This window comes from Peromyscus californicus, unplaced genomic scaffold (assembly GCF_007827085.1).
Source record: "Peromyscus californicus insignis strain IS unplaced genomic scaffold, ASM782708v3 Scaffold_22__1_contigs__length_63687245, whole genome shotgun sequence".
NCBI lineage: Eukaryota > Metazoa > Chordata > Mammalia > Rodentia > Cricetidae > Peromyscus > Peromyscus californicus.
In genome coordinates this window covers 19116382-19143805 of record NW_026294525.1, presented here as the reverse complement: position 1 = coordinate 19143805, position 27424 = coordinate 19116382, and the positions used below count along the sequence as shown (strand labels likewise).

General features: G+C 39.2%; 1 protein-coding gene and 1 long non-coding RNA gene across 8 annotated transcripts in view; one reads left to right on the top strand and one right to left on the bottom strand.

Annotated features, from left to right (window-relative positions):
• Positions 1–27424, bottom strand: part of LOC128118415 (uncharacterized) — a 262810-nt gene that overhangs the window by 149614 nt on the left and 85772 nt on the right. For 2 of the 7 annotated variants that reach the window (XR_008221195.1, XR_008221196.1), the window contains exon 2: positions 9452–9503. The exons of the other annotated variants lie outside the window; for them this stretch is intronic. This is a non-coding gene — a long non-coding RNA (uncharacterized LOC128118415). The remainder of the gene's footprint in view (positions 1–9451; positions 9504–27424) is intronic. 7 annotated transcript variants of the gene reach the window in all.
• On the top strand, positions 26017–26835 carry LOC128118414 (60S ribosomal protein L7-like). Its single transcript, XM_052751006.1, has one exon. It carries the CDS (start codon positions 26045–26047, stop codon positions 26789–26791), a length of 747 nt encoding a protein of 248 aa, XP_052606966.1. The 5' UTR covers positions 26017–26044; the 3' UTR covers positions 26792–26835.

The window sequence follows — 27424 nt, the reverse complement described above, 5'->3', positions numbered from 1 at the left end:
ATATTTGTTTAACTATGTAAAGATGTGTTGCATTTGTTTAATTATGTCAAGATGTGTTGCTGTTTTTTACCTTGCCTGTCCAAGGCACCTGACTGGTCTAACAAAAAGCTTAATGGCCAATAGAGAGGAAGGCGGTATGGGGTGGACTTCTGGGCAGGGAGAGTGAGTAGTAGGAGGATTTTAGACTTGGGGAGAAAGAAAAGGAGACCCAGCCAAACAAAGTGGAAGCAGTAAAGTAGGGCATTCTGTAGCTAGAGTTTTCCTGCCTGGCCCACAGTCAGGACAAATCTCTATCACCTGCCAGTTCCACAGCCGTCAGACCCAACCAAGTAAACACAGAGACTTATATTGGTTACAAACTGTATGGTCGAGGCAGGCTTCTTGCTAACTGTTCTTACAGCTTAAATTAATCCATTTCCTTTAATCTATACATTGCCACATGGCTCGTGGCTTACCGGCATCTTCACATGTTGTTTGTCATCGTGGCGGCTGGCAGTGTCTCTCTGACTCAGCCTTCCACTTCCCAGCTTTATTCTCCTTCCTGTCCCGCCTATACTTCCTGCCTAGCCAATGGCCAATCAGTGTTTTATTTATTGACCAATCAGCAACACATTTGCCATACAGAACATCCCACAGCAGCATTCAGAATGAAAGAATGGTAAAAAGTCCCAAGGCAAAATGTAGATGAATAGAAATGGGATAAATTAAGTTAAAAGAGCTAGTGGGACAAGCCTAAGCTAAGGCCGAGCATTCATAATTAATAATAAGTCTCTGTATCTTTACTTGGGAGCTGGTTGATGGCCCCAAGAAAATTCTAACTACAGAGATTCTCTCTTCCCAGATGATCCTAGCTCATATCAAGTTGATATAAAACTAACCAGCACACACAAAGACAGACCTTATCTTACTAAAACGGTAATAGTAGTTACCCTTTTAATGAGTGCTTGTTCAAGGCCAGGAATGAATATTGCTTCACTAAACTTTAAGCTACTTAGCAAGGTAGGAATTATTATTATTCCTACTTTATTGATAAACTGATTAGGGCTGGAAGAAGCTAAAAAAAAATCCAAAAAGTAGTCAGGAACTGAACCAAACGACTTTGTAAACTATTTCCTCTTCAGCACCACTCTGTACATCTTAAAGGTTAATATGGAACCCCCCCAGTGGACAGTGGGAACAAGTTGAAACTAGAGGACGATTTGAGTAGGGGGCCTAACTGTAACTTTTTGTTTTGAGCCCAGTAACCCAGTCATGACACAAAGTGACAAGAACCTAAGACAGTAGCCCTGGACATGACATCAGGGAAAACTTTTCCTCTGTCTCAGCTCTCCTCATTCCCCAAAGACTTATTCAACAAACAACCTCCATTTCCTGCCCCATCCTCTGCAAATCACAGTAACATTATACACAAGCACATCCTTTATGCACAGTTTTCTTTTGAAAACTGATTGGAAGTAAGTAGGTGGGTTAGGCAGCAAAGAGAAATAACTAAAGAGTAAAGGTTGTATGTGGGTGGATGGGGGTCAAGGGAAAAAAAGAAATCAGAACTATATTTGTATGCTCTTGGGAAAAATGACTAAGTAAAATAAATGTGATCATTTGAAGCAGTCAGTCATTGTGTGCTTTGTAGAAAAGGGCAGGATGATTTTGCCTTTCTCCCACTCGAAGCCATTTTAAAGCAATCCAAGAGTTTACTTTCCCCAGAGTGAAGTGAGATGGTATAGAACTATTGTCTGCATGGAGGATTTGGGGAGGGTTATTGTGTGCTTCTTTTTAATATTATTATTATTAAAGTAAAAAGGTTGTGGATTCTAGAGGTAATCAAGTATTCACTCTTCGTTGACTCCTTGAAGATATAGAATTAAGAGAACTGCAAGAAAAAAGACGGGAAACAAAATAATAAGCTGGTTCACCTTTTAACACAATCCCAGAACTTTCTTTTTGTTGACCTCTGGGTACTGCAAATGGGGAACTCAAGCGTGATAAACAGGGCAGTAATGTACAGTGTCTCCTCAGCAGTGAGCCATTTGTAGTGAAGAAATCACTTCCTCTTTCCTATAAAATGCCAGCATTCCAATATTCGTGTATGTGGCCAATGTAATGATGCTCAGCTGTGCAGGGTGGGAGAAAAGACATTGGAGGCTGATACACTCCTCAAAGATCCTTGTGCTTGATAACAACTTCGTGTTCTTCGACACATGTAGAGGCTTTAAGGGACTCTAAAACCCATTTCAAGGAAAGTTAAGCAATGCTGAAAGAGCGCATACTTGTTTCCTAAGGCTGTTGGAAGAACGTACCACAAAGCAAATGACTTACAACAATAGGAAGCTACAATGTCACAGCTCAGAGCCAAGAAGCTCAGAATCAACTGTCAGCAGAACCCTGACTGATGCTGCAGGTGTGGGAGGGGAGGAGCATTTCCTGGCCTTCTTCAAGATTCTGGGCAAAGGCGTCATGTTGGTTAGTTTTTATGTCAACTTGACATAAACTAGAGTCATTTTGGAAGAAGAAAATGCCTCTGTGGGAAAGGCCTATAGGCAAGTCTGTTAGGTATTTTCTTCATCAGTAATTGGTGTGAGAGAACCCAGCTGGCTGTGAGGTACCAGCCCTGGGCATGTGGTCCTGAGTTGTATAAGAAAGCAAGCTGAGCTGGGCGGTGGTGGCGCACGCCTTTAATCCCAGCACTCGGGAGGCAGAGCCAGGCGGATCTCTGTGAGTTTGAGGCCAGCCTGGGCTACCAAGTGAGTTCCAGGAAAGGCGCAAAGCTACACAGAGAAACCCTGTCTCGGAAAAAAAAAAAAAAAAAAAAAAAAAAAAAAGAAAGCAAGCTGAGTAAGCCATGAGTGAGCAAGCCAATAAGCAGTGTTCATCTACAGCCCCTGCCTTGAGTTTCTGCCCTAACGTCCCTCCATGACAGACTATAAACTGTGAGCTGAAGTAAACCCTTTTGTCATGGTGTTTTATCACAGTAACAGAAATCCTGAGGCAGGTACCACCAATTTTGGCAGTCCATGTGTGCAAACCACCTCAGTTCAGCCACTGCCTTTGTTATCACGTGACTTTCTTGTGCCTCTGTGTTGGCATGTTACTTTCTTCTTAAAAAGGCGCTAGCTAGTGAGATTGGATTAGGGCTCATCCTAATGACTGCATTTTAATTTTATTATCTCTAGAAGACCTTATCCCCAAATAAGGTCATATTCATAGATACTAGCATACTAGAGTTTCAACATATCTTTTATGGGGGCGGGGCACGTAACACACGTGAGAACTCAATGCAGCATCTCATGCTTGTAGCCCCACTTCTCTCGGAAGTCAAATATTAACTGAACACGATTCTGTGGTTAAGCTTCACAGGCTGCTACAAGTTTATTCTCACCTGCAGTTTACTCCCCATTCTCTCTCTCTTTCTCTCTCTCTCTCTCTCTCTCTCTCTCTCTCTGTGTGTGTCCATGTGAATGTTGGGTGTCTTTCTCCATCACTCTCCACACCAGTTTTAAGAACAGTTACTCACTGAATCATTACCAATTCCAAGGATGCTCCTGTCTCCATCTTCCTAATGCTGCGATTACAGATGGATGTTAATGTATCCAACCTTGTACATGGTCCTAGAGATCTGAACTCAGGTCTTCATGCTGACCTAGCAAGCACTTCACCTTCTGAGGAATCTCTCAAACCCTCTATTTTTCTATTCCTTTCTTGGTAGCAGTCAGTAATCAATTATTATTAAAATTACTAAACTTAAAGATAAACTTTTTTTTTGTCAGAACAAAAGGATGACTGTAATGACTGTGTCACAGGAAACAGGAATGACCACACCTAAATACCCTTTGCTTTCCTCTTTTTCTCTCTCAAATTTCAACTTTGTTCTTTTTCCTTCCTTCCATCCTGACTCTTGCTTTAGAAGAATACATGTTTCTTTTACTCACAGAAATATTCTCGTAAAACAGATGGGAATGCCAATAAAGTATTTCTCATATCTCAAAGCTTACATTCTGAGAACAAGATAGAAATGTAATTAATGAAACCAGTCACCTGTGCAAATACAAAACTATTCCCTGGGAACATCAGTCTCACTGCTCTCAGTGACTTCTTGAGTACCATTCCTGTCCAGGACTGTGGTTAACAAACTGGACCAAAAAGATGTAGGATCTGGAGAAAGGTACTGCTTTAAATGCTGGATAAATTCATTCTTTCCTAATTTTGTTCAAATTCTTTTATGCTTCAGTTTCCTCATCTGTGAAGTATGTTAGTAGCACTTACTTTATATAATCATAAAAATTAAATGAGAGAATTTATTCACAAATATAGGATAGATAGGATAACTTCTTTAATTTTGCCAAATATAAATAGACTAGATATTATAGCTATAATTCTTGCTTGATAACTGTTTTGTTATATGTAATTTTACTATGTTGAAGTTAAAACCTTCCTTTTGAATAGAAAAAGAAGGGGAAATGATGGGAGTGTCTTTTTGTATGCTGTGAAAATATGTTGCTCTGATTGGTTGATAAATAAAGCTGTTTGGCCAATGGTGAGGCAGAACAGGGTTAGGTGGGACATTCTAACTAGAGAGGAGGAAGGAGAAAGGTAGAACAGAGAGACGCTGCCAGCCACCACCATGAGATGTAAAGATACCGGTAAGCCACAAGCCATGTGGCAAGGTATAAATTTATAAAAATGGATTAATTTAAGATGTAAGATCTAGCTAGCAAAAAGCCTGAGCCTTTAGACTGTACAGTTTTAATTAACATAAGCCTCTGTGTGTTTATTTGGGTCTGAGTGGCTGTGGGCCCAGGCAGGACTGGAGAAAACACCAGCTACATATAGCCTAATATGCCTATTAACAATAGGTGATGGTGACTGGAATTCTAAACTGTAGAAAGAGTAATGGTCACAGTAGTCATTATTCTATGCTTATGTTACATTTGTCATCACTCTGACAAAATATGTGATGTCATCTAAAAGAAAAAAAGAAGTTATTTTAGCTGATGGTTTCCAAGGTTTCAGTTCATTGTAGAGTAAGCTGTTTATATCACAGTACCCAGGAAGGAAAAAGGAAAGAGAGGAAGAGACTGGAATCACACACCCACCTCCGACCCCCAGTGACTTACTTCCTGTAACAAGGTCCTACTTCCAAGGTTTCCACATATACATACATACACTCAAATATTGCCATTACCTATTGGAGACAACACCTTCAATACATGAGCCATTGGGAAACATTTAAGATACAAACCATAATAGTATTTTCAGTCTCAATATGTACATCAGAATAACCAGCACAGTACAAGGAATGATGTCAAAGGGAATTTATGACTCATTATGCTGCAGCTGTTCCCTGGACAATGAGTCTAAATTAGCTACTCTTCATAGGTATCAGCCCACATACTTCTTTGGACTACCATGTCCCCAAAACCATTAAAATCACCAAAGCCATTTTTGTAATTTTAACCCACTGCTCATCAGCCAATGTGCTATTTATCTGTAATTGGACTTTGAAATGCCTCTCTTATAGACTAGTCCAGAACACCTTCATAAATGTATGCTTGGTATTATAAAAATTTGGCCATTCTGGTATATATGGCAATCTTGTGAGTTGAATGGTATGCCCTTGAGGAGTTGGTTATGTATAAGAACATCAACAGAAAGTTCTGTTTCTTTAGATTTGATAACCTCAACATGGCGAACCCTGAGCTCACTCAACAGGTGCCTGGATATCTAGGAAACATCACTGAATGTCAAATCTCTGTCCTCACCTTTCAAATTTGATATAAGTCCCAGTTAGATTGTGGTGTGTTGGTTTCCTTCCAAACCATGAAATGCTTCCAGCATCTTCTGTCAAATTGGTTTGCGCTCTTGTGTCATCGTTATTTCTTTCTGCAAATACTTGTGAGTCCCCCTGATTCTAGACAATTGCTTGTTATTTTTCCACTTACATTATTATTCATTTATCACATATAGTTCCATTGGAAATCTTCTTTCAGGAATAATTATAAGATAAATATGGCTGATGAAGTACCCACCAAAAATAACATCCTCTTCCTTCAAAACATGAAGTCATAGATTAAAAAAAAAAAAAGATTTAAACCCACAATTACCCATCCCCAAGTGAAATTTCTAAGTGGCATTAAAAACAGAAAACCCCAGGAACGTGAGCAAACTGTGAAACAAAATGTCCCCTGAAAGCTGAAACTACCAGCTGCAGATTTGAGCATGGACCAAATCAGAAGGTTTAGAGGGTTGAATTTTATACACCAGGAATAGGTGGAGCTGCACGCACATGAGCTCCAATCCTTAGAAGACCACATTGGGAACCAAGCGAAAAAACAGAGATAATCCGTTACTATAAACGGCAATTGAAGGAACCAAATTAAAGCAAGAAACTCCAAGGAAACATAGTTAGACAATAATAGTAAAAGAATTGTTTCTTCTGTAATATTTAGAGGTCAGAACTTGTGAAACAAATTAGCAAAATTGTGAAGAAACTGACTTAGATATAAAATATAGATAGTACATAAATAAAATATAATTTAAAATGAAGGTCACATATGGGTGAGATGGCATACTTATGTAGGTTAAGTGGAACTGAACTGAAACATACAATTAAGAATGTCTCCCATGATATTACAGAGACTCCCATGATATTACAAAGAATGAAGAGCATAAGAAACAAAAATCAAAGAGGTAAAGGAATCCTAGTAGTTTTGATCTGTCCTGAAGTAAGGAGCAGAAAAATAAAAACAAAACAAAAACACAGAAAAGGTGATAGTGAAATAGACAATGACTGGAAATGCTACAGAATTGGAGAGAGACAAGATTCTCTTGGATTTAATATCCAAGGGAAGTTAGACGAAGCATTGATGTCTTTAAGGCAACACATCAAAGCAAGCTCTAAACTAGGCATAGTAATTCAAATCTACAATTCTAGCCAGCATTTAAGAGGCTTGACTCAGAAGACTTCCATCCCAACGTAGGCCACAGAGCATCTTAAATAAAAAAATAGACAAATGGGAAAAAACCATTAAAAAAAAGTCACAGTAGGACTGTGGCCCTGTGACAGAACACTTAAGGCCAGGATCCAAAATCTGTCACTATAAATGAAGTAAAACAGGCAAAACACAAAAGTCACACTCCATTAGTTGTAGGAAAATGGCATATCATCAGATTAAAAAAAAACTTTGAAAAGGCTACAGGAAACAAAAAGCAACCCATATAACAGAACACACAGCCGATCTGTGTGAAACATGTTGGATACTCAAAGAAACAGTGTTAAATGAAATAACTATTAGTATAGAATTTTATACCCAGTCAAACTACAAATCAATAAGTCATTTTAAAGGGAGGTGTCTAGCAAGCTTACTAACCACAGACTCCTTCAGATCAAAGTGCTAAAGGTATACTTCAGCAAAGACAATAAACACAGAACACGATGGCAGAATCAGATGTGATCGAATTAGCTGACAACAGAGTAATGGCTATGATTTTGGTAATAACTAACACTTTAAACAACTGCATTGGTTACTCTTTTCATTGTTCCACTCAAAGACCTAACAAGAAACAATGTAAGGTTTGAAAGGTTTGTTTTGGCTCAGTGTTTGAGCACACTACCCATAATATAAGGAAGGTATGGCAGCAAGAGTGCGATGGCTCATATTGGGTGGATCAGAAAGCAGCAAAGGGGTAATTGTAATACTCAAGTGGGCATTTCTTCTTACCATTTTTATCCAGTCCAGGACCTCAGCCTGCCCAGATTCAGAGCGCATCTTTCAACCCCATCTAATCCTCTCTGGAAATCAGTGCCTCACTAGAGCCCAAAGTATTTGATAATCCAATTACACTGCTCATGAAAATTAACCATCACAATAACTAGCAATATTATAAATAAGAAGGTAGCATTGGTATTTCATAGCAGCCATATTTCTGCATATCTTGCAAACAGACGTGGAGATTGCCATATAGACTGTCTACTCCTGGAGGGAAGGACAGCTTTCTTACACTCTTGAAAACAGAATGCCTTTTCCCAATCAGAGATAACCCACACTTGTCTTAATTTCTTCTATAGCTGTGATAAAATACCTTAAGAGAAAAAAAACAGATAAGCTGGGAAGAGTTTATTCTAGTTCACAGTTTGGGGAAGTCGAGGCAGCAAGGACTTGGAGCAGTTGGTGGCAGCACGTCTACATTGTGCCTGCTGCCGGACAGCAGACAAGAGTGATTGCAGACTAGTGCTAAGTAGTCTCTTCATCTTATACAGCTCAGTAGCCCGTGCTCCGAAAATGGTCCAAATCATGATGCATCTTCCCACATCAATTAATGTCAACACAGTAATCTTAGAGTTTAACATAAACTGACTAATCCCTCATAAATTCCCCCCAAACCAATCTCTTTACTGAGTCCATGTCCAGTAGGTTGATAAACAAGGCTATCCACTGTTACATTTAAAGTCCCGTACAAGGGATTCAGAATCTCTCAGCTCAGCATCTTTCCCTATAAAGAAATACGTTGTGTTTACAAGCATCATCTGGACATCTTGGTGTCACTCTTTGGATGCTAGGCTCCTTTAACTAGGAAAGGAAAAGCCCACCCCTGTCACTATTATTATTACAATGAATGTAAAATCCTCATGCTCCCCCCCCCCCTCCAGTTGTGGCTTCTGCTAGAACCAATGAAACTGATAAAATCCCAAGCCCTTATAGTTCCTGACTGGTAGAAGTAGGAATAGGAATTTAGATAAAAGTGAAAAGGTATCACATTTGGGAAGAAGGAAGAGATGTTCATTAAGTTTAGATATCATAGACAAATATAAATTTAAATTTCCTGTTAAAATACTGATTGAGTTTATAACATTGAAACTGATAGGCTATTAAGAGGAATTATTAGTATTTTTACTTGACAGTTTCAAAATAAGGAAATGTTGCAGAAAAGAGAAATTACAATAAATTTAGAAAAGTATGAAAATAGATTGGCACAATTATTTTAAAAATACTAACAGTAGAATTGAACATGGAGATGCTGAGCTAGTATCTTCACCCCTATATTCCAGCATATTTAGTATAGAAAGATACTCGCCGTGCCATAAAGAGAAATGTAAACACCAAGTCGGTCATGAACCCTTTATCTACAATGATGTACTACCTTAAAGTTATGCTAGGGCAATGGTAGCACAAAGCTTGTGGGAGTAACCAACCTATAACTGGTTTGACTTAGGGACTACTCCATGAGATGGAACGCATACCTAACATTGCTTGAGTAAGCAAGAACCAGAGACTAGATAGCCCAGGGACCAAGGAGAGAACTAACCTCCACACACATGCTGTTGCAAATACACATGCATGCATACATGTACACACACACACCACACAAACGTACACACATGTACACACACACACCACACATGCACACACAAATAATGTGCTTTAAGGTTCATATTCTTGAATTGAGTTACACTTACCTGATTATATATAATTCACAAGCTATTTCAAAGTGACACAAAATGTTTAAATCTAGAGTCAGAAAAAAAAAAGCACTGATCAGGAAATTAGTAGCAAAAGAAAGGCAGCAATAATGGTATCTGTGCCAATAAACAAAAATTACTGAGATTGACTGAAAAGATATAGAAAGCCCAACCGTATTCTAATATAGTGCTTCGTCTCACCAAGCTGCTGGCCCTGGAAGTCATGTTATCGCCTGCCCCTTATTTCAGATCCAGTTGTGATTATCTCTAAATGCGGTTTAAGACTCCTTGTATGAGTATCGGGCTAATGGTCCCCAAACTTCATGACAGGAGGGGGAAAGAAAACAGCAAAACATCTCAAGAGTGAAAACGTTTCTTTAAAAACAGCTAGCAGCAACCCATACCCAACGGAGGTTACTGTTGTCCATTTTCTGCCATAGAAATGGCCACAGTGGGAACAGAAAGCCAGAAGCTCAGGCACTGGGAGCTCATCTGTGCAGAAAAGCTAAATCAGGAACTCCACATGACGCTTCAGCTTCTGCAGAATGTTTGTAAGCCCCTGGTTTGATGACATTATCTCTTGTTTGCTCTTTCAGCTGAGTTACCCCAGTCGTCTCTGTTGGACGCTGTGAGGCCCAATTTGATGGTGTTTTTCAATCTACCTGCTCCTTCTGGTACCTGCTATACCTGCTATTTGCTCTTTTTTTTTTTTTTTTTTTTTTCGCTTTTGCTTGCTATAGGTTTAACAAACTCACTCCAAACTGGAAGTACAACAACCACAGATCATTCTTTGGACCATACAGAATATGCACCAATTGCAAAATTAATAAATTAATGCCATGATCAAAATCCCCCTCTTCTCTCATCTTAATATCTACCTATACCACACTTGGACACAGAGACAACTGCTCAACCATGTTCGCTGATGCTCTAGTCATAATAGAAATTGGAAACAGACTAGATGTCCATCAACAGATAAATGGATAAAGAAAATGTTTTATATTTATACAATGTAATGTTACTCAGCTGTTAAAAAATCAAATTGCAGGCAAATGGTTAGGAGCTAGAAAACAAAATCATCCTAAGTGAGGCCATCCTTAAAAAGACTAATATGGTGTGTTTTCACTTGTATTTGGTTGTTTGTTCTTAAGTCTTAGATAATCAGCCTACACTCAATATAAACACAGAGGTTAGGTATAGAGTAAGGAACCAGAGGGACAGGGATGGATCTCCCTAGGAAGGGGAAATAGGGTAGATAGTTATTGATTAACATGGGGGTTGGTTGGGGGATAGAACAGGAGGATCAAATGGTGAAGGAGAGTTGAGAGGGGATGAGAAAGGGAATGCAGGGAGGAACAGCCAGAAATAAGGGTCATTTGAGAGGTCATATGAAAACCTAATAGAGTAGAAGCTTCCTGAGATACAAACATATAGGAAGGTGATCTAAATAGAATTGCCAAATAAGAGGTGAGACAGAGCTCCAGCTGGACAGGGACATCTCTCATATCCAAATAAAAAACTCCAGTTCTGGAAATAGCTACATTTAATAGAGTTCTCAGCCAAAGGTGCCACATGAGAATCTTCAAACAGCCCAGGCTATTGCCAAGGCTATTGGTTGCTCTCCACAAACTGATGGTAAGGTCCTATTGCTGAAGACAACACCTATGACTCATTGAACATGGGGAATTAGAGCTCGTGCCTACCTAGAATCTTCACGCCAATAACTAGTGTTCATGGTACTGGAAGGTACCATGCATGCAACCAGAGAAATGTAAACATTAAGTCATCTAAAACCCCATCAATCTACAATGGTGACCTGTCTGCAAGATATGCTAGAACAATAAGGGCACACACCTTGTGGGTGTAACCAAACAATATCTGATTGGCTATAAGGCCTACTCCATGAGATGGAACCCATCTGACCCAACTTTGCACAGGTGGTCAAGACCCAACATTGCACTAGATCAGCCAGGGACCTAGGGGAAAACCAAATACTAATGTTCTGCTAAAGGAACGTAGCAAAGAAATGACTTGTAATGACCTTCTCCTCTACTCATAGCTCAGTGTGCTGCTCAGCCAGCATCAGAGAAGCTTCCTCTTACAGAAGATAGGAATAGATAGAGATCCACAGCTGGACACAGTGCAGAGAGTGAGAACACTCAGCCCTAAAAGGGATGTCTCTATCAATCCCTTTCCCCAGGGCTAAGGGACATCTATGGTAAGGGAGATAGAAAGACTGTAAGAATAAGAGGGGATAAAGAACACCAAGGAAACAAGGCCTTCTAGACACGATAGTGCTGGCTCATACATGAACTAACAGAGACTGTGCCAGCATACATAGGGCCTGCATGGGCCTAGGTCAGACGGGGCCCCATCACTGAGGGGGGAAGTAGACACAAGCCCCCATTGCTAACCAAGATGCTATCTGCAATTCATCTACAGCCACTAAGGAAATGTTAGCTTTCTCCAACAGAGTCTCCTAGGGTATACAAACTACTCACAAAGCAGGTCCCATGCCCAGAAGTAGATAGCCAAGACAAAACAAACTCAATGGCAATTTTGGAGGTTCTTTGTCTCATGATGCTTCATCAGTGACTTTTGTTTTGTTTTGCTTGCTTGTTTTGCTTTGTTTCTTACCTTACAGGTCTTTTGCAAATATATTATGGTTTTTGGTTTTGTGTTTTTATGAGATATCTATATGTGTGAACTTGTGTGTCTCTGCATCTCTACGTGTTTCTAATGCTTTTGCTTTAGCTCTTTTTCTCTGTATATCCGTTAGTTTTGTCCCAGTCCAGTTTGTTTAGTACTATTATTTTTTAGATGCTTATTTGTTTTCTAAGGAGAGAAAGAAAGAATGGTGTGAGTTTGGATAGAAGGAGGGGCAGAACTGGGAGGTGCTGGGAAAAGAGAAACTGTGGTCAGAACATAATGTGTGAAAAAAATCTAAATGACTTGAGAAATTGAAAAGGAAAAAAAAAAGACTTCATCCAATACTTTGTCCCTTCTCTCTTCAGGGTCATTTGCTCTGTTTATTGATTGATTCTCATCACTCTATCTGTAACGATCATATTATTTCTCTGATCAGCAAAAATCCTCATGCCCTTGTCCCCAGCAGCAGCCATCACATTTGTCTCTCTTACTCCACAGTGATCGTGAACTTGATTGGTACTTCATCAATCATTAGGCGGCATTTTACAAAATTCACGTCAAGCAGATATTAAAATTGCGGTCAACTGGGTTTTAGGATTCAGTCGCTCTGAAGGCTGCACAGTACCCGAGACACTGTCCTGTCTTGCTTTCTCTCTTCACACCTGGAGCTCCTTCCCTGTCTTCATTCTCAATTCCAGCTAGCTTACTAAGAAAGATTGTAAACCTGTCCAAAGACCCCAGTTCATAACTAGCAGATGTAGAAACCAAACTCCATTATTTCTGCCTTCCAAATGCGCTCCTATTACGACGACACTATTTTTATGGGACATTAGAGAAAGAGGCTTCCAGAAGGTTTCCTTTCCAATTTTGTGCCCCAAGGAAGGGAATTAACAAAGAGATTAGAAAAACATTGCTTGTCACACACAGCTGGTACATCTAAAGTTGTGCACTGTGTGAGATTTCCTAGATTATCAAATTAATAGTACATGTTCCATTCTGAGAGACCAAAGCTACAGTTGGCATGATTAGTGACTGAAATGACCCACAACATCAGGAAGGGCTGAAGAGGCGTCAGTTTAACGGAAATGTTTTCAAAGAAATCAGCCTGACTGTGAACCATTGAGTTTTTTAAGGATCAGGTAATGGATGTATCTTCTAGCCATACACAGAAGTGCAACCATTACGAATTACTACGAAGATCCCCATCAAAGCACTTTATACTTGTTTAGGACCTTTCGTTGTTAAAAACGTTGCAAACTCTTTATAACCATTACTTCCTTTAATATAAAGAACAATGAACTCAATTTGTAAGAAGAATAATATTTACAGCTTGTTTGAAAAAAAATAATCATTTCCAATACTTCCCACTGCTGTATTGGTTTAACACCTGTGCTTTGCAAGCTGCCCGATGATTTCACTCCCAGGGCACTGCAAGGGGTTTCTCATGAATCTGTTTCCTCCAACTAGGTCTGGAATGTGCTGGCCTTCCTGGTGCTTTTCGTCCTGGTAAGTAGTGAATATTCTAGAACTGGGTTTGGTGAGTTACGAAACACAGCTTCTCATACAAGGGTAGTGAGTGAGTGAGCTCTGAAATCTTTCTGCTTCTGGTCCAGTGCACACAATTAAGCCAGCAGTCCAGGGCATTAGGAAAAGTCCATCTGGTTAGCCAGGCATTTGTCCAAGACAAAGGTTTTCTTTTCTTGCATGGATTTTTTTTTATTTTTTCTTAGAGGAATCTGAAGCTGTACTTTAGAGATTCTGTTGACGGTTCTGAAGTATAATACCTTCCCCAAGTACTTTAGTCCTCTGCATTACCAACCCTGAACCTGACTACCACCAAGAATAGAGACTTCTCAAAAAGCAAGCAGCCAGCTCCAGTTCTAAATACTCTGTCAAAGCTGGTACAATTCGATGACCAGATACTCCAGACTTTAATAAGTCTTCTCAAGGATTGTGTTACGGTTTTCAAGCACATCTTGGTGTTCACTAACTAATGAGCAATGAAGGAAGACTTTGGGATGGACAGGGATGAGAAAAATCTATGTAAGCACCACGCTTATATAATTAATTCACAGTTAGATTTTCTTTTATTTTGCTTAATTCATGTTTTTATACTTTTACTATGGTTATGATATTATAGATCGTAGAAGGGTAGATTCACTATTAGAAGTTATTTAGGGTGCTGCTAGGAGAACATTATTTCGGACTAAAAATAGCATATTTTAAGAATAACTTTATTGAAATGTTCTTCATTGTGTCAAATTGTTCCCTTCTTAAGGTTTCATGATGGGAGAGTAAGGCTTTCCGTAGATCTCCAGCTTGGAACTTAGACAGTATCACGTGCCTGGAGTTTTCCTTGTTGCCTACAAGCGCAAGACACCCCACTGCAACTGGTGTGAGAACAGTACCTGATGTTTAATAAACAAAAAAGTTTCTTTTTACAATGAAATTTTTCATTATCTAATATGAATGTTCAGTTAAGTCAAGTCTGTCAAAAAAATTCTAAATTTGTTGATTTATATTCACAATATGTCATAAACCTAACTCTTCAATTTTCCAATGATGATTTTTTTTTCTGATAGAAATAAAGATTAGGTGCAATGCAGTGTACCAGTGTAACTTGGGAAAAGCCTGAATGCATCGTGTATTGTGTCATTTTGACTATGATGGAAAATGAGGACAAGTTCAAATTAACTGGAAGGTGGTATTTATCTGCAATATCCAGCAGGATCAAAGCAGTGTTTGTTGGAATAGAGCTATTTGCAGATCTGAAGTGATGACAGTATAAGCTACTACCAAGTGCCAGTTCAGAGTCAGGGGACAGAGACACTCTAATACAATGCTGTTGTCATCCTGGTACCTGCAACGGAAGGAAAATATTTGGAAGCTCCCCTCACCCACATACAGACTAAGTGACATCATTCTCCCTGGGGAGCTGAGATCTCATCCAAAATTGTCTGCCAGGATAAAAACAGGTATTTCAGGTGCTGAAAGGGTTTTCCTAAAGACAAGTGTCCACAGAGGTGGGGGAAGAGGAGATTCAGTTGGGAAGCATTTCCGGTACCAGAGAGTATTTGGGTTGCCTTGGAGTCGTTGTGAATACATATGAGGAAAGATAGGTTTATATGAATATATGTGAATACATATGAGGTTTAGTGGACTCTGGTGCACTTTGTAGGTGTGACAACAGGGGCCTGGAAAAATGCCATAAATGTGAAGGCAATGCATTTTGTACTCAGACAGTTCATCCTGCTCCTACCGAGATTTGAATATCCTTTCTGTTGGTTCGCTGCTGACTTAATTTTCTTCTGGCTTACTGGAGACAATTTGAGCTGAAACCTCACTCTCATTCCTCACAGGGAATACAGGAGTCAATACAATAAGGAAAGGATGGGGAAGGGAAGTAGGAGAGAAGGAAGGCACATGAATGGGAAGGGAGAAAAGATAGAGAAGACGAAAATGGAAATCTATTGCTAAGGATATTTAGCTTTGCCAGAACTTCCTGTTATACTCACTGGAACATAATGACACCGCATTTCACAAAAGAGTGCACTTTGAGCTTGCATATATAGGGTCAGGAATGCTTAGATGCCAATGGCATGCAGATTTAGTTTGGATGGAACATGTAAGCACATTAACGTATTTGAAGAGCAGATTCCGGATCCATTGTCCAGTGATTGATTTGTATGTACAATGTGATTCTCTCTTGAGAAGAAATTCAACATCAAGCTAAAGAAGAGAAGCAATTTCAAGTTTCTCATCTCACTACCATAAAGATAATTACTAGCCCCAGGCTATCAGTAACTGTGATGACAAAACTGAAGATTCTGCAAGCTCTCAGAAATACATGACTCTAAATTACAGCAGGGCAGTAGTGTAGCAGAAGTAGACAGGAAGCCTGCACATTTTATAGCTTGCATGGAGATCTAAGGTCTCAGATGATCTATCTTGGAGGACTAGAACAGCTTTAAACTTTCCTATAACCTTGGCTTTGGTATTACAAATATTTGGGAGCTGTACTTTTGATAATGGCAAGAGGCATATTTGCAAAAGTTTTCCAGAACCAAATTACCATAACTTCCAGAATGATGATACCATAACTTAAGCAAGAAACCTCTCTGGAATTATCTGAGACATCCCCAGATACACTTTTTAAAAAATAGAGTTCTGAATTTTGCAATAGAAGGAGAAGGTTAAACCAGAGAAACACTATTCCTCTAACCATACCATCATTAACAGATTCATATTAATGAAAAACAAAGTACATACTGAATAGAAACAGCTAAATTTTTTGAAGCTTCTAAAAGGCTAAAACAAAATACTCTTATTTATATGTTAAATGCTTCTGTTTTTCAACCTCAGTGCCAAGAACAGATCATGCGCATATCACATAGAACTACAAAATGAACCACAAATAGCTAAACTTGCCAGACAGCAACTGGTTTGACTATGGACCAGATTCACACATTACATATTCAACATACACAGCAGCTGCACTGCCAAGAGCATATTCCGAGCAAGATCCAGAACAAATGAAGAATGATGAGATTACTACTGAGATTAATTCAACAAAATAACTTGAGTTCCATAGTCTTCATCATTAATGTACTCAGAAAAAGAAAGGAAGGGAGGAATGAAGGAGGGAGAGGAAGAGGGAGGGAGAGACGGAGGCAGGGAGGGAAAGAAGGAAGGAAGGAAGAAAATCCCTTGAGTAAACGGTTGTACCGTGCATTCCCAGTAAACTAACAATTTTTTTTCCCTAGAATTTATACTTAAGATTGGAAATTTTGAAATTAAAGTGAGCCCTAGAATACTCCAGTCTAGTTTATGCATTTATACATATATTAGGATATTAAAAATAATGCCTAATGGAAGAGGGATGGAGTGAAAGATGTAACTATTTTACTTAGAACTTCTAAATTCTTTAACTTTAATCTCCAAAGTTTCATAGACCATACATCAGTATCAGTGGCATCAGAAAAAGGCAGGATTCAATTAGTCTCATGAAATCACAGGATAATATAGGACCCCAATAAAATACAATAGCTAAAAATCATAGCAAACCATTCCCAATTGATTTTTCTATGTTAAATAATACTACCTTTGAAATTCAATGTCAATATGGCTTCCAGATCAACCATGAGCACTAACTACAGTCCTTATACAAGTTGTTAGCTGTTTTGAGCAATTTTATTGATCTTGTTACAGAAATGGCAATATATCATAGGCAAATATAACAGTAAATGAAGTAGTCCACTTATTATACTCAGTACCCTGGGGTACAATAAACTCTTCGCACACAGTACACACTGTCATGGCTTCTACTGATGCTATTATATCAACTACTTTTAGTAATTGTAAGTAAGCAGAGACGAGCAAAACAAATTCTGGGTGTGAAAGCAGTAATGAGGGGGTCATTTATCAACTATTAAAATGTAAGGATAAAAACAATGACTGTAAATTCTATATATTGAATAATAAGCACTCCGTTTGTCTCTGGAAGAATGTTGTGGGCTTTAAATGAGTTTGGCACAATTGCTGCATGTTGCTTAAAACACAGAAGAGCCTTTTCTCTCTTTAGCCATTCTGGGTTTTTTTTTTTTTTTTTTGAGAAGCCTGCCCAAAATATGTTAGAATGTAAATATTACAGAACAGCTGCCTATAGCAGAATCCTTGGGAGCTTTTGAATATCTGGAATTTGGTGACTACAAATGACATAATAAAATTCAGCAATGATATTTTAAGCATATGGCATATTTATTAAGCCCATAAATGGTGCACATTCTTAGAATTACTAGGCAAGATCTCAGTCTCAACGAACTTACGACATATCTGCAAATATATGATTATTGGAAGTCAGAGTTGGATAGTTAGCTCAGTGGTAGAGCACTTACCTGCTAAGCATGAGGTCTTGGGTTCAGTCCCAGCACTAAATAATAATTTTAGAATGAACAAAAATAAAGTATATATAAAATAGCACATCTAAAGTCTTCGAGTTAATGAAAAATGAGTTCAGCAAAGATCCAAGGTAGCAGAAGACACTAGATTTGATCCCTGATAGGTAGCACGGTACAAAGGCAAGACTTTCTAGCTGAGAGCTTTACCAAAAACCAGGTCATGAAAGATACTTCCAGCTTGATGGGTTTGTAAGAACTGTGGTGACATCACTAGTTTTCAAATCATTTGCAAAACAGTACACCCTAGAATTGAATATACCTCAGCAAGCTGGTAACTTGAGAAATTCTCTGTGGGGAAATGTCTGTATCAAAATGCCAGATGATTTGTGGCTGGCAAAGACTGCAGATAGGAAAACCTTATAGGAGGCTATCATAACCTGCACAAGGCAGAAAAGAGTTTGAGCAGAGGTCACTTCAGGGGGAAAAGAAAGATGTTCTAGTTAGAAACACATGAAGGAAGGTGAGCAGGTGATGTGTGACTTCTCCTGAAGAGGTGCAACCAAATGCCTATTCACCTAAATAGAGAACCAGTGGCAGATGAAAGAATCAACTGCACCAAAGCTGGCCTTGGTGAACCAGTGAGTTTAGTGGGATCACTTAAGTAGTGTGGATGTGGGGTTACTTACAGGAGTATAGACAATGCAAAAGTAGAGGCATCACCAAAAAGTCCTCCAAAATTGTGGGACAAATCGTGAAAGCTGCATTTCTGGAGCTCTCTGCATGACTTATAGGCAGCTCAAGTAGGAGAGTCACTTCCAGGAACCTGGGCTGATCAGATAGCCTCCTCTCTAGCAGTTCTTACTGTTTATATAACCTTGGGAAAATACTTGTGAATCTTGTAAGTTTCAAGTACTTCCTGAGACTTGTGAGAGGTTTATGTCTGGAGTACCAAAGAGCCTCCCTCTGAGAAAGAATGTTTCAATTCTGAGGAAGTTATCACACAGCAGCAGGCCATATTAACTGACTAGATATGTGGGGAATATGAATGAAGATTTAAAAATATTATCCCAAGTTGCTTAAGCAGTCATCCTTCAAAGGATACATAAGGACCAATGAAAAATTGTTCCAGAAGTGTAGAGAATGATCCAAGGAGAGGAGAGTCAGACAAAAATGACAACATATGGGTTGAAATAAAGGTGTGACTATGTGAGCTATCTATAGATTGGGCACTACTAGGTTTTACATGTGTAGGAGCCATCAGAATGGAATATAGGTATATGCTCAGAAGACAAGGTCATGGTCTTGCAGGTAAAGGTTCATAATTGGGGCCAGGAGACAGTAATGTCACAAAAGTCAATGGTATGTAAGGGCAAATGTCTTTAAAAATTAAGAATCTCCCAGGGACCATCTGTATGAAACATCTGTTTTCTGAACCATAGATACAGTGAAAATAATAAATTATGATTTTTGCAATAAATTTATATAATGTGTCTCTTTGTGCCAAACATGGTCCAGGGAGCAGGAAAGACAGAGGGCCAATGAATCAGAAATGAGGACATCACTCCCTGCCTCTGACTCATTTAGTCTGAACCACTGATGCTTGAAAATGGCAACCTGACATCACGCAGTCCAAAGACAAGGCAGGCCAACCTTGTTAGTATCAGAAAAGTGGGGCCCACAATCACTCTGTCTGATAAATAATGAATCCAAGTTGATGCAAAGGTATAGTCCCACTTAAAACATGGCTACCGCCCTCAGAGTTTATCCCTACCATCTACTCTGACCCTATTCCCAAAGTTCCCCCTGAAGATACTGTAACTAGGACTACCTCTGACCTTATCTGTTTAGCCTTTCTAAAGATAAGTCAGGGCCACTAAATCAGGCCCCCTCTCTCCTCAATTCTTTGACTTCCTTGGATATCAGAGAGAGTAGTAAAGTTGTGCAGCTATTTCTACGATTCCACATATATGTCAAGGAATACAGCCATTAAATACTTTAAAAGTGTTTCACTCTTTCAGTGAGAGGGGCAGCTTTAGTGTTGTTCAAATCTTGGATGATCTTTTAATAAAAAAAAAAAAAAAAAAACCCAGAGACAGATATCAAGGTGAAAGCTGAAAGATCAGAGAAGCAGAGCAGCATCCACTAGCTCTTACCTCTACAAAACCCTCAGCCTAAAGAGAGTGAGTTCTTGTTTCCTCACGCCTATATAACTTTCTCTGCCCTGCCATATTACTTCCTGGGATTAAAGGCATGTGTGCTTCCCAAGCAAGGGCATGAGATCTCAAGTGCTGGGATTAAAGGTGTGTGCCACCACTGTCTGGCCCCTGTGTCTAATCTAGTGGCTGGCTCTGTCCTCTGATCGTCATGCAAGTTTATTAGGGTACACAATGTATCACCAGACTTTGGTTTTAATTTTCTAATTGACAGCTGAGAAAGGCAGAAAGTCCTTCTTTTTCCAGGGAGATCCCTCGATATGGGAGCTGAACTAATTCAGATAACCACTAGTGCTCTTCCCATCCTCTGGCACCTATTGGTTTCTGTGTCTAAGAAGGGCTTACTGTCTTCTTCCCTCAGCAGCAATTGTTGCCTATTGTTTGTTTCATTTGCTTTTTTTGTTCCACATAAAACTGGAATAGCAATGTATAAGATGTCCAAGAACTCAGAAAACTTAAAGAGTCCCAGAGGCAAATAAAAAGAAAATTTCTTTGTCTGCATTTAGTCAAAAATTGGCCACGAGTTTAAGTGCCAAGATATTCCCTAAAGCTTCAAATCTGGCTGAAAGATTCAAAATCCATTTCTCTCATAGCATTATGCGAGAAATGAATCCAAGCTTCAAAAAAAAAAATAATGGAGTAACTCATAAGTGCAGCCCTTTGAACTTACAGGGCTTTTTCTATAAAACATTAATTTGTTTACTAAATGGCTTTGTTTCTTTTGATTTTTTTTTCTAAGTCCTAGTCTAGTTCAAAAGACAGCCACTTCAATAAGTGTTTGTGCCTTACTAGATACACGGAGATGAATAGGGAGCTCCTAACCTCTAGGAGTTCTAATTCTGAGGTCAGCTTAAAATCTCAGTTCAGGGACTAGATCTGGTATTAACTGGGACCAAAGAGGCAAAGAGAAGTGCTGGTGTGAGTGGAATGCGTTACCCTGTGTGGCTGCAGGAAAGGGTAGGCATTGCACTATTTTAAGCTGGAGTATGATGAGAAAGAATTTGCATTTTAGACAGATCACTATGGTGATGACAGGCTGGAAGGAGGCCATCTGAGAAGCAGGGAGAGTGAGGAGGACCAGAATGCTGCAGCTTCGGGGCTAAGCAGAAGAGGGAGAAAAAGAGTGATTGGATTGCCGCAGGACAGGGGTTGATCGCAGGGAGAAGGGTACTGCTTGCTCTGCTCTGCTCACAACTGGGCGGTGTACTCAACACAGGAAGTCTTACCTGAAGGAAAAGAACAAGTGGCTTTCTTCACTTAAGGCATTCTGTCCTTTGCCCAAGACAAAACTTAACTGTTCTCCCCCTACCATCCCCCACCAGACTCCTAAGAGCAGTAAGGGCTCAAAAAAGTGAACTGGGCTGATCCAACTGGAGCTTCACGTTTGCACTGGTTGTGCAACTTAACCCTTATCTCCCCGCCATTAGCTCCGTACAATAGAAAGACACAAAACCCCGAATGTGGGACAACTTTAATTTTTAATTCTGGCACACACCTGTGACTCTGAAATACCATTTACTGTCTCTGAATCCCACTTGGTCCTTTTCCTAAGGGTCGGACTTACACTGACTACGAGTAAAGTTCCTTCCAGACTAGTGCTGCCATACTCTCTGGGTGACCGTTCTGCCTCTAAATCAATCTCCGGGTAGAACGGAGCCGGAGATTAGCCCCAAAGCAGCTGGATCCACCACTCACAAGAGGACTCTGAGGAAAAGAAAGCCTTGAAGCACAATAGACAGAGAGAAAAATGTGTTTCTCTAAATAAAGACAAAGACATAAAAAGCAAAGCAATTCAGTGAGACTGGATTGTTGGGAAAGTGCTGATCTTGAATTACGGATCTAAATTTGTCAAGAAAATCACTTAAAATGAGTTTAACTGAGGCTGAGAACTCGGGAGAAGGCTGGTACTTCTGGTCCAACCTGTCTCTCTTCCCTCCTTGCTAAGTTAGCCTGAAGTTCCTTCTGGGCATCTTGCAGGTGTGCTCTTTAGTGAATATGCGTTGTTTACTTAGTGGTTCTGTTTTGCTTGGCTTCTGTTTTCTCATCCTCCCAGAACAGCATGCCCAGGTCTCTCAGGAATGACCTTAGCTCTCAGTGAGGCCGTGATGGGGAGCTGCTTCGGACTTCCACAGCTGTGACTAGTAGGCAACCCTGCTTTGGCTGCAGTTAGGTGTCTGTCCTAGGCTGTCCTGCTTGAGTTCTTCTCGGGCTTATTTTCCATTTGGAACTGACAGGAAGTAGAAACACTGCTTTGTGATGCTCAAGCTAGAAAGATACAGAATCAAACTGACAGTGAAAGATGTTCTGCTGAGAAAATCTTAAAAAAAAAAAAAAAAAGATGAGGGGTGGAAAGAAAAGAAGCCCTGGAAATATTCAAATATTAAACTCTGTTCTCTTCTAAAATTTGTTTCTTGTGCTGCAAAAAATTTAATTTTTAAAAAATTTTCAATTTTTTTTTTGCTTGTAATTAGCTCTGTTTGGGTTTGTGTATTTTTCCATCCAAAATTCCTTTGTGCTGTCGTAATCTTTACCATAAGGAAAAGTGAAAGAAATAATTTTCTTACTTCATGCATGTTACTAGAAAAACTAAGTGCCTGAATGCTAGTGACATGGCAACCATCTCACCTTCTGTATATCAACTGGCTGTCTGACTCTGTGTGTCTATCATTTTCTATTGTTTATATATGTTTATCATATATAAATGTGTGTGTATGTATGTGTGTGTTTATCTGTCTATTCATCTCTCCATCCATATAGCCTCTGAGTTACAGTATTTTTATTAATCAAAGATTGTGGTAAGTTTTGCCAGGAAAAAAAGGAAGGTTTTGGGTTTTGTTGTCAATAAAATACAACAAGGCTACACCATTTGTAAAATCTGATTAATTTAATTTTGACATTCTACTAGCATTCAGTAGCATGTGCGAGAGAAACACCTAAGTATTGAGAGATCAGTGCCTATCTTCGTGGAGCATTGTCAGAAACATGTGTATGGGGCTTTTCTACCCATCACATAAGGCCATCTGATCATACCAAAGGAATTACAGTGAGATTTCAAAGGAATGGCTATGCTGTTGCTGTGATGAGACACTCTGACAAAGGTATCTGAAGGGAGAAAGGGCCTATTCCAACCTAAAGTTCCAGGATACAGTTTATCATGGCTGTGCACTCAAGGCACAAGGTCCTTGAAAGCAGCAAGCCACATTATATCAGGAATCAGACAGAAAGGAATGTATGTTAGTGCTCAGCTCACAAACCATTGCACAGGGAATGGTGCTACCCACAGTGGCATCTCAAATAATCTAATGGACATCATCCTCCGCAGGCATTCCCAGGGCAAGTCTATAGTATGTCAAGTTGATGATACTAACCATGACAATCTACTTTATTCTAGAATCTACTCTGATCACAGACTCTTATGTTGTTTTATATCTTTCAACAATTCCTTAAGTTATATATTCTCTATGAGTTTTACAAAAGATGAAACTGAGACACTGGTTAAGTAACCTGTATAAAGCTGATTGACAAATTTTAAAACTTATGTCTGTTATATGATTGCAGGCAATACAGCTCCTGAGCATATTGTTAATTAAATCCTCCAACACTTCTTGCTTTATCCCATTCTCCTGCCTTCTCTGCTATCAAGGGACCATATAGCAGCCACATAGCTCTCTGTTCCATGATCATGTTGAGCAGCTTCTCAATCTCAAGGACTCAGACTTGTTCGCTTCCCTTGAATATTCTTCCTCCAGCTCTTCATATACCTGACTCCTCATTACTCAAGACTAGACTTAGTATAGCCAACAGTGATTACCCATTCAGATCTGTCCCTCTTTTTTGTCCCTTAACTTCAAAAAAAATTTAGTCTTTGCTTTTCATTCACATACTTAGGAAAATTGACTCAAATTCACGCTCTGGGGACTTAATCGCTCTAAAACTTAAACCATAGGATAATCAGAGTAAGTTCATTCATCAAGTAACAGTTTTTGACAATAAGACACAAGATGAATACTTCTGATAAAGAGATTGCTAAGAATAGAGGATCTATCTCTTTTTTCTGAGGACTCTGCACAAGATATGTAGGGATACATCACACAGAAATGCTGTTGCCACTTTGCAAGCAGAGAGATGGTTAGTCCAAATGCTGGAGCAGGAATCTATGAAGTTATGTTTTTGTCATAAGCTTAAGATGTTAGCTAATTTGTCATAGAACTCTTTTGTATTTTACATAAGAAAACAGACTTCCATGTTATTTACTATTCAGAACTCAGTCACTACTACCAAATCTTTACAAGAGCCTAGCTGATTCTGTGACGGCCCTTTAGGAAAATGTCCCTGAGTCATTTCAGAAAAGGGGTTTTCTTTTGTTCTTCATAGCACATTTCATCTGAAGGCAGTTTGTTCATTTACTCATCATTTTCTGTCTTCTGGAAAATATAAATTCTCCGGACATAAATTGTCCATTTTATTCACTGAGATTGCCAATGTCCAGAGTTCTGTGGCTTGTCTCCATTTAAAATTTTACCCTTGAAACTTTCTGTTTCAGTTGAATTATAAAGATCAATTTGCCCTTCCATCTAAACATGCTTGAGGAAGTTCCTAACACAGATTAATATTCAATCATGATAACCTTTAGTATTGTTATTCTTATAGGCCATCAATAAATATTTGTTGAATGAGTATGAAAATAAAACCATGGCTAAGATTTTATTATCCTCCCAATTAGAACAAGGCACTAGAAAGATGGATCACAACCAAAAGGAACAGAATTTTCTCAAAAGCAGCAGAAAGTGCTAAAGTTTGAGATGACTAATTTCTGCATATAAATGTCTACTTCTTAAAGGCAGGTTATACTATAAAGCATCGCATTAGTGTTGTTGGTGCTTACAGTATGTCCATCATGGTACAGCAATTACAGCTTCTTTGGAAGGTAAATCTTCTGTTCTTACCAGCAGTAGGAAATATTGAAATGCTTCAAGCATCCATGTGCTAGCCAAACACTTATTTGGCCTAAAACTAACTATGTAACAGATTCTTGACTGTCATTAATGGATATTTAAACTCTAAGAAGACAAAGAAGCAATCGTTTCTGGCCGAGTTAGTTCTGATGGAAGGAGAATGAAAGAGTTACATTAATGTGAACTTTAAATTTAGAAAGTGACCGTGTATTCTTGAATTATATTTTTTTCCAAAGGAGAGAAAGCTGGACATCATGAATCGTGCACCCTACATTATATGAACATTTGCAGAGTGCTCAGGGGGAAGCTATGCATTATTCATAGCATGAGACTCCTAAAGAGATTATGACTCAAAAGTGTTATGATGTTCTCAAAAAATGCAATTTTGAGTGCAATTGCAAATGATAAAGGGGAAGGAAAAGAAAACTAAAAGAAAAGAACAGCTACAGATATTTTTAAAAGAAATACACAATGGAAGAGCACTCCTATCTTTCTTATTCATCTTCTCAGAAATATAGGGCTAAGAACAAACATTCAAAAAGCATCGACAACTTAATGAATGAACAACTGAATGTTAAGTATGAGAGTGGCAGAACAGTAAAAAAATCAGATGAGAAAAGCTGAAGTCACAACTGAGCTGAGACTACGGGGAAAACCTGTTTTTAGAAACCAAAGTGACTAATGGTTTTGAAGCAAGAGAAAGGCATGACTTTGAACCTCCTATAATGATGGTATAAAGATGTTGGTTCTCTCCTTCTAGACCCTACAAAGGTAAAAACTATTAGAACTGACCCGCTCAAGATGAATTCATGTCTCTTGATCACAATGCACAGTATAAAAATAATTTGATTCCTCTTTTTTTTTTCCGCTGGAACCATGGAGGCTGTGCCGGAGAAGAAGAAGAAGGTTCCTGCTGTGCCAGAAACCCTCAAGAAGAAGCGAAGGAATTTCGCAGAGTTGAAGGTGAAGCGCCTTCGGAAGAAGTTTGCCCTGAAGACACTGCGAAAGGCCAGGAGGAAGCTTATCTATGAGAAGGCAAAGCACTATCACAAACAGTACAGGCAGATGTACCGGACCGAGATTCGGATGGCTAGGACGGCAAGGAAAGCCAGAAACTTCTACGTGCCTGCAGAGCCCAAGTTGGCATTTGTCATCAGAATCCGAGGTGTCAATGGTGTAAGCCCAAAGGTCCGCAAGGTGTTGCAGCTTCTCCGTCTTCGTCAGATCTTCAACGGGACCTTTGTTAAGCTCAACAAGGCTTCAATCAACATGCTGAGGATTGTGGAACCCTACATTGCCTGGGGGTATCCCAACCTGAAGTCGGTGAATGAGCTCATCTACAAACGGGGCTATGGCAAAATCCATAAGAAGAGAATTGCCTTGACAGATAATTCCCTGATTGCTCGATCTCTTGGTAAGTACGGCACCATTTGCATGGAGGATCTGATTCACGAGATCTATACAGTTGGAAAACGCTTCAAGGAAGCAAATAACTTCCTGTGGCCTTTCAAATTATCTTCTCCACGAGGCGGAATGAAGAAAAAGACAACTCATTTTGTGGAAGGTGGAGATGCTGGCAACAGGGAGGACCAGATAAACAGGTTTATTAGACGGATGAACTAAGGTGTTGCCCGTGGTATTTTTGTAATCTGGTCAGTTAATAAACAGTCACAGCTTGGCAAAATAATAATAATAATAATAATAATAATAATAATAATAATAATAATAATAATTTGAAACTGAGATCTCTAAACAGAAGAATAGTATTAGGTGGTTACAAATCAAAACAGTAAATTTACATTACTTACTTTTGGTTTTTCAAGACAGGGTTTCCCTGCATAGCCCTGGCTACTCTGGAATTTTCTCTGTAGACTCGTCTGGCTCAAACTCAGAGACCCACCTGCCTCTGCCTCTTGAGAGCTGGGATCAAAAGCATGCCCCACTCATGCCTAGCTAGTAAATTTATTTTTTGGTTGCAGTGGTTAATTAATAAAACTACACAGAAGTTAATTTGTAGGCACTTCATGGCAACATGGTTAATGATAGATCAAAAGGCAAGTATGACAATCCCCCCTTTCTTTCTTTGTTACTGCCACTGTTAAGGTCACCTGGGCTTATGCATAAGGGTCCACACTATGTCAATGACCTATCATTTCGTTTTAGTTAATGATACTAATGGTGCATATTTTTGAGCTATGTTGTAATTTTTTATACATAAATACTATGTAATGATCAAATCTAGGTAATTGTCATTTC

Excerpts from the sequence above, each read along its gene's own strand:
- LOC128118414 (XM_052751006.1), top strand. The coding sequence starts at position 26,045 with ATGGAGGCTGTGCCGGAGAAGAAGAAGAAGGTTCCTGCTGTGCCAGAA.